Here is an 8,294-nt window from a genome sequence, read left to right as displayed (position 1 = left end):
AGATTTTCAAGGAAACAACTTGTAGTTGCACTAAATGACATGGTCATTGAGTACAGAAAGCTAGCAGAATCCATAAATGAAATTAAATCTTCACCTGTTGTATCTCAACCAATTTTACCTCAAACTCTTGAATCAAATTTTTTGAAAAGAAAGTTAAAGAGATCTCATCTGAGAATGCGATGCTCAAAGAACAGATTCAAACGATTTCCGATGAAAACAAGAGGTCAAACTATGTTGTTAGTGCATGGACAAGGTCTGGAGAAGCTGTCAAATATCAGATCAGCATATTAAGATCTGCTGGATCTAGATCCGGTCTAGGATTTCATGGCAATGACCCTAATCTTTCCTGCAAAACGTCAAACTCAGCAAATGGCAAGCTTAAGCCAATAAGATTTGTTAAAGGGAGTTTGACTGATAGTGAATCTGATCTTATTCACGAAGAAGTAGCTATTAAGAATGAAATTATTTATGTTCCGCCGACCGTTAGCTGGTTGAAGAACAAATTGGAAGTAGCTAGCAAGTCTGGCAATCTAAAACCTGACTCAATGTCAATGAATTTTAAAAGAAAGTCTTCTTCAAAAGCTAAGGGATCAGTGGCTAGCAGAAAGTCGTCTGGTAAGTCAAAATCATACGCATTAATTACAACGCAACATGGGAAATCAATTAGAATATGTCAATATGGATTCCTAAGGGACTAATTGATCGAGGACCCAAATGAATATGTGTACCAAGTTTGTAAATAGTTTGTTATGTAAGTGATGTAGGAGGATAGCAGGAATGAAGCATGGAGAATACTCTTTTGAGTATGCAGTTCAGAGGATCAACAATGACTGCTCTGCCATTTCAGAAGAATAAATGTTTTTATGTGTTTTGTAGTAAAATACTTTTGGTTCTAAGGATCTCAAAACATTTGGTTATTCATTTTTGTAATTGTACAATATGAGAGGGAAAAATTACTCTGAAAGTAAAGATACTCTCAAGATGAATGACCTTAATCGGTCTACTAGACAAGAGTGTCTAAAGGAAATGGTCTGTAGTTAGACGTATTTTTGCTCACAATCAATACATCTAAGTCTATATGTCATGGTTTAAAACCAACACGGTTAGACGTACACGTCTAATAGACGTTAGACGTTTTTACGTCACGAGCAAGAGGATGCTCACGTCTAACCAAACACACGTCTAACCAAACACACGTCTAACACGTGATGTTTATGCAGAATTAGACGTACACGTCTAATAGACATTAGACGTATTCGTTACAACACGTAATTAGACGTATGCGTCTAATGGACCCACACATCTAATAGACGTTTAGTTTTATATATTCGTGCAGTAAGAAACACGTCTAACTACATGCCTTTTAGACTGATCAAGGACAACTATCTACGTGAGGAGATATCTAATTTTCCCGCTCAAACATTAAAACAGTTATCTCATAATAACATGAAGACACGTGTCTATCAAGTTATAAGAGAATGACTGATATACCCTCATTATAATGATAACTCTTTGGAAAGGACGTCTAATTTTAAATGATGGGTCATACCCCTAGGAAAAACGACGGTTATCCTGCATAACTTCCCACGATCTATATAAGGACATTTTTGCATGAGATTGAAAGCTTTTTATCTATCAAGATCTCTAAGAACCCTAAATTTCTTTGTCTTTCTCTTTCAAAAATCTGTGCTAATCTTGTGTCTGTTCGAATTGTATTGAAAATGATGAACAAGAGAATCACGCTGGGTCATTGTACTTTGCAAGTGGATTTTCCATCAGTCTACACCTTCGATCAACCGAAAGTGGTATATATGTTCAGAACCCTTGAGTATTCCGGTCTCGAAAAATATCTTGGCGGTCCTTTCATCTTTTACGAGAAGGAAGTTTGAGAGTTCTTTAAATCAGCAACAATGGTGGACGATTTCATCTTAGCGACTGTAAACGGGATGGAAGTATCTTTCGACGAAGCCTTTTACGCGGAGCTCTTCGAACTTTCGTCGGAGGGTCACACCTACAAAAAGAATCTGTCACCGGAAGTAAGGGAAGAGATGAAGAAGGTCTTATCTACTAATGGCTCGGCGATTCATATAAACGGGAGTAAGAATGTCCTTAAACCACAGTTTATTTTGCTAAATGATGTGGTGGCTAAAGCGCTTTAAGGGAAGGTTGGTTCATTCAACCTCTATAGTCAATATCGATTTGACTATATGTGTGCCATTTCAAAAGGAATCCAGGTCAACTGGGCATCAACATTATTCAACAATCTCTACTTCTCCATCAACCAGGAGAACAAAGAAAGTATAACGTTTGCTGCTCAAGTAAGCCGATTGTTGGAGCATTTGGGAGTTCCGATGGGCGAACCCGAACCGATCAAATCAACAATGGTGTATAATGTGTTCACAATTGTTAACACACTAGTTAGAATGAAGAATCGTAAGGAAACGAATTTGGGTGCTTCCAGCCAACAGACAGGTGGAAAATCGATTCTTCGATCTAAACAGCCAACTGCTTCCATCATGTCAACGGGAGCAAAGAGATCCAAGACAGTTAATGAATCAGAGGATAGTTCTACGAGCCTAAGGAGCTCTTCAAAGAAGGATTCTGAAACCGTTGATTCCAGAATCAGGTAAGGTCCAGATAAACTTGCCACCATTCCAATGTCTCCCATGTCTCCGCTGCCAGTCAGTTGAAGAGATCTTCAAGGCCATCTGTCTCAAGAAGTGACAAGTCAAAGGCGCCCCGCGCGTCTAAATCGATGAAGCCTTCATCAAAGGTAACCCCTTCTATATCTCTGGCCGATGTGCCCAAGTTTGATGTTCCTGTAATGGAACAAGATAAATTTGTTTTTATTCCTGAAAAGGAATATGCTGAAAGGCCTGCTGTTGAGTCAGCTGGTCCAAATGTTGAGAATATTGACAGGACTGAGTCTCCTGTTCAACAAACTGATCAAGTAGCCGCTGGTGCTACAGAACTTGCCCAACCAGAACAAGGTGTAGTACTTTCCCTTGTTGTTGGTAATGATGCTAAAAAGGCTCCCTCTATTTCTGTCAGAGAGCCTTCCTCCACAAACCCCATTTCGAAAGATTCAATTGTAACCGGGAAACTCACTCGAGGAGAGCTTCCTCCTGGACTCTTCAAGAAACCTATATCTGCATATGAATTGATGCGTTCCACAAGGCAGTCATGTGGAATTGTTTTTGGTGAACCAAGACCTTCTCCAAAACCTGTTGAGGTTATTGGGAAAGGGAAAAACGTTGCAATTAAAGAAAGTGAAGATGTTTCTGAGGCAACATGCATTGTTGACCTCATGATGAATCAAGTCAAGGCTATTGATGCTGAAAAGATGGAAAATTTTGACTCGTGGAGCTAGAACAGAATGTTTATTTAGTATGATGAGGTCATCACTAGGTCAGGAATAAGTACCCAATGGCGTAAACTTGTAGCGAATGAAAAGAAGGTTCTTAAATGGTCTAAGACTCTGCAGGTGTCGAAAGCTCTGCAAAGAAAAGATCTTATCAAAGCTTGTCTGAGAGGAAGAGCTTTATTTCCTATCCTTGAAGCTAGAAAATCCAATTTCAACCCTATTGAGAAAGGTGCTGAAGTGGAAGTAAAAGTCTTAAAGAGGTTAGATGAGATCATGGCTGATTATCTTTTTGTAGTCACGAGATATGTTAATAGAACTAACTGCTAAGGAGTTAGCTATTTCGGTATTTTCTCCGATGAAGATGAACCAATGGATGTCTTTGTTAACAATGCTGATATAGATGAGCAAGCTGCTACTCTTCTAATAGAATTTGGAAATCTCTCTGCAGAAGAAAGACGTTTACTGGCTCAACCCATTGTCAAGCTAAATAAGGAACCTATTCAAGAGAATCCATCTTTAGAGGAAGAAGAAGAAGAGATAATTCAATAGTCAGTCCAAGCTCTTGTAATTCAAGAAGAAGTTGTTATTTAAGAGTTGGTCCAAGCTCTGGTGACTCAAGAGGAAGAAATCATTGTGGAGTCCGTTCAAACTCCAAATGAAAAAGAGGCTGTGGTATCCCTTGTTGTCAGAATGGAGGAAGCTCAAGAAGAGGAGGCTGAAGCTAATTAGCCAGAGATTATGAGATTTGAGGGGGAACCCTCAAAAGACAAAGATTCAGAAGAAGAGAGTTCCTCGTCTGAGGGGGAACATGATCAAAATGCTAGAACTGTCAAGCCTCTTCCATTTCCCGATGTTATTGCTTGCAGTCTTCATGAGAATATTCTTCATCCTCTCCACAGCAAGAGAAATCAATATGAAATATTTCAAAGAGCAGAAAGGGAGCTGGAAGAAGAAGAGCAAAATAAAACTGGGAATGAATTTGAGAAGGGTGAACCTGAGCAATCCTTGCAGATTCACACCGAAGATAATCCCATTCAGAGCATGGCAGCAGAATCACAAGATGATTCATCCAATGAAGGATCCTCCGCAGACGGTACCAAGCTTCTGAAATCTATGACTTCTCTGTTTTCCTCTCTTCAAACGAATGTGATGGCTATGGGATCACATGTAGTAAATATTTTGAAGACCCAGAAAGAGGATAGAAAAGAGGTTGTTGAATGTGTCAAAATCCTCAAAGAATTGGATAATACAATGAAGAAGAATACGTTTGAGACTCATGTCTCAAATTCAAAATTCTCAAAATTTGAACAGCAGCTCTTCAGTACTCAATCGGAAATGATGAGTCTTGAAAGACAAATCAATCTTGATAATCATCGTGAGGTCATGGACTCAATGGAATTGTACAAGAATCAGTTCATTGAAATTCAAGGAAGCTTGAGAATAACAGAAGGTGAAAGGTTGGAGTATGCCGACTCCATTGCAAGAAAGTTTCAACAAAAAGAAAATGCGAAAGTTGTTGCTGAAATAGAACAGACACGTATCACTCAAGGTGAGCCTAGTAGAAGAGGTAACGGGGTATCAACCGGTACCAGATCCAAGCGCGCTCCAACCAACGATGAAAATCCAAGGCCAACCAAAAGAAGAGGAGGTCGAAGCGGTGGTGATAGTGGAGGCCAATGCAGTAGTGGTGGTCGTGGTGGGAAATCTGGTAGTGATCGAGGAGGTCGTTCCAGTGGTGGTGATCGTGGTGGGAGATCAAGTAGAAGCGGTCGTGGTGGTCGTGCTCTTCCTCCGTTCCAAAACCTGCTAACTAGTGAAGGAGTAAGCGGTGGAGGTTTCAATTATCCAATCGATCCTAGAGTGAAAAGGGAAGAACAATGATCTCCTTTCTCCTACTTTGTTTTAAACTATGTTTCTTTGACTAAGTTTTTGGAATATTGGTTTTGAAAGTGGTTATATGTCATGGATGAACAAGTTTTACCCTGAATTTATATGATGAATGCTTAATTTGTTATCTACGCATGATTTCAATATCATCATCAAAAAGGGGGAAATTGTCGAGTCAAATTATTTTGACTAAGTGTTTAAATAGTTTGACTATTGGAATTTTGATGATGAAATGATGAATGGATTATTTATGCATCTAATTGTCTTTGATGCAGTTGTATCGAAGTCAGATTTTATAAGACTTGTTTCTAATGAGGTTCATTAGACCGATTTGGCATTAGATGCATGATGTTAGACGTGTAGTCTAACTAGCGAAGTTAGACGTGTAGTCTAACTAAGCGGTGTTAGACGTACAGTCTAACTGTAGGAATTAGACATGCAGTCTAATAGACTCCGTAATTAGACGTGTACTCTAATGAATTCGGAATTAGACGTGAAGTCTAATGGATTCGGAATTAGACGTGCAGTCTAACTCAGTGGAGTTAGATGTGCAATTTAATAGATCCGAAATTAGACGTGTAGTCTAACTCAGCGGAGTTAGACGTGCAGTCTAATGGATCCGGAATTAGACATGCAGTCTAACTCAGCAGAGTTAGACGTGGAGTCTAATAAAACGGAATTAGACGTGCAGTCTAACTCGTGGAGTTAGACGTGCAAGTCTAATGGATTGTGAAAGTTAGAAGTGGAGTCTAACTCCTTCAGACAAGTCTGAAGTAGAACCGTAATTAGACGTGCAGTCTAACTCATAGAGTTAGACGTGCATTCTAGTAGTAAGTGAAAGTTAGACGTCTAGTCTAACTGGTGAAAGTTAGACGTGCAGTCTAACTCCTTCAGAATAGTCTGAAGTGATTTTAATTAGATGTAAGTTTAATCCCGTTAGACCAGGTGGTCTAATGGAGTATGTTATTAGACGGGGACGTTTTATTTCATTAGACGAGGTCGTCTAATTGAAATACGTCTAATTGCTTTCTTAAGCAGTTGCTTGAAGCTAGCACCCGCCTACCCACGTGCTACAACTGTACACTACTCCTGCTCCACTTTCTAGTGAAGATCAGTACGACAACCTGATGCAACCAATCAACAAATGACACGTAAGCGAATATCCTTCCCACTACCTGTTTTGTGGGTAAATCTCTGAAGAATATTCGGCGCACTACCTGTTGTGTACAGCCACGATCCTTGTATTAAGAGTCTGTTGTGTACTATGGAGGCGTTCCAATGGAAGAGTGTCACGTATCATTCTGAAGATTCGGTCGTTGGTACCTGTGCATATTTAAAGATTCAAAAGGACAACGGATAAGAGGATGGACGGAATTGTAGAGAGTGAATATATCACGATCATCTTGCTTACTGAACTCACTAAGAAATAAAGCTTTTAAACATCCAAAAACTGTTAGCTGCTTTCTTGCTTTACTTTGTGTTAATCAAGAGAGAGTTAGAATCAAAGCATCCTTTAGCTGAGTGATATTCTTCATCTTGTAAGTTGAACAGAGTGTTTTCTGTTCAACAGTGAGCTAAGTGTGTGCAAACTGTATTTGATTCAAGTCTTATTATAGTGAATCCTTGCGGTGGTTGGAAGAAGGGGTGACGTTGGAGAGTTTGCTCCGAACATCCATAAACAACTGCTGTGTTGTTCTTCTCTGTCATCTTCTCATTTTTCATCTTAAGCTTCAAACGTAAGTAAACATTTCCGCACTTGATTATGTTTCAAGTGTTTACAAGAGTTTGCGTAGAATAGACAGTGAATCAAATCCCTAACAAGATTTCCTTCAAATCATTTTTCATAAGCCTTCATCAATCGTCAGACCCCCGTCTTTATTGATAAAGTCGATCCTTCAAAGCTGTAAATCGAAGATAAAGCAAAAAGATCCTAGATTCAGAAGTCACTGACTCTATCACGGGAGAAGATGAGATCTATCTGAGGAAACCCCCACTCAATGGAAATAGTATTCCATGTAATCAAGTTGTATCCATTGAGGATATCGAGGCAAGTGATGCTTATGATTTCTCTAATGAAAAGGTCCAGGACAGTCTAGAAAGTCAGGAATCCAACACTTATATCCATTCATTAATAAAGTGACACGGAACATAAGGGGACTCAATGACCCTCTGAAATGCAAAGAAATTAGGAGGATCATTGTGAACTAGAAGATCACTATTATGGGTATTCTTGAGACAAAATTCAAAAGTCGGAACGTTGAGAAGGTTAACAAGCTGTGTATTGATAGAAGTTGGGAAATCATTCACAACTCAAATGATAAAACGAGCATAATCTGGGTTATCTAGTATACAAAGTTGTTGAGGTCAGGGATCTCTTTTCGAATGATTAAGCAATCCTGGTGGAGGTCAAAGATAGAATCACAAGAATCTTTTTTAATTTTTCTATTGTCCATGGTAGAAACTCAAGCACTAACAAAAGACTCATCTGGAATTGTCTTAGAAACTGGATCAGTAATGATAATTCTTGGGTTGTCCTCAGTGATTATAACATAATCATAAACGAAACTGGTCGTAGCCCAGAATCTGAAATAACTCAGGATATGATTTACTTTAATGACTACATCAGAGATATGGGTTGTATCGAGCCTATCAATTCTGGGAACTTCTTCACTCGGTCTTCTATGAGAGGACTGAGGAAATTAGAAGAAGTAGAATTTACAGATGTCTAGTAAATGAAAACTAGATTAACCAATTTCCGAGAAGTCAACTTTACATTCTGAATTCGGGTATATTTGATCACTGCCCGATTAAATTGTTCTAGGAAAAGGAAGAAAGTTCAAAAGGCCCTTTAAAATTTTCAATTTCTAGATGGAAAACGACAAATTCAAGGGTATTGTCGACAGCGTATGGTCTACAGATGTCAGGGGTTTCAACATGTACCGGGTTTCTGAGAAGCTTAAGCTCCTAAAGAATCATCTCCAAAGCTTTGACAAGAAGATGTTCAGTAATATCACTAATAGAGTTATGGCTGCTAGAGAAGAAC

The 8,294-nt window shown here is 39.0% G+C and overlaps 1 protein-coding gene across 1 annotated transcript; it reads left to right on the top strand.

The window, feature by feature from the left end:
* Nucleotides 1–3,733: 3,733 nt before the first annotated feature.
* LOC124918165 (keratin, type I cytoskeletal 9-like) lies at nt 3,734–5,245 on the top strand. Its single transcript, XM_047458372.1, has 2 exons — nt 3,734–3,912; nt 4,231–5,245. The coding sequence occupies exons 1-2, from the start codon at nt 3,734–3,736 to the stop codon at nt 5,243–5,245; spliced, it is 1,194 nt and encodes a 397-aa protein (XP_047314328.1).
* Nucleotides 5,246–8,294: the final 3,049 nt, after the last annotated feature.

This window comes from Impatiens glandulifera, unplaced genomic scaffold (genome assembly GCF_907164915.1).
Source record: "Impatiens glandulifera unplaced genomic scaffold, dImpGla2.1, whole genome shotgun sequence".
Lineage (NCBI taxonomy): Eukaryota > Viridiplantae > Streptophyta > Magnoliopsida > Ericales > Balsaminaceae > Impatiens > Impatiens glandulifera.
The sequence above is the reverse complement of the archived record's forward strand: the minus strand, read 5'-3'. Positions and strand labels throughout refer to the sequence as shown.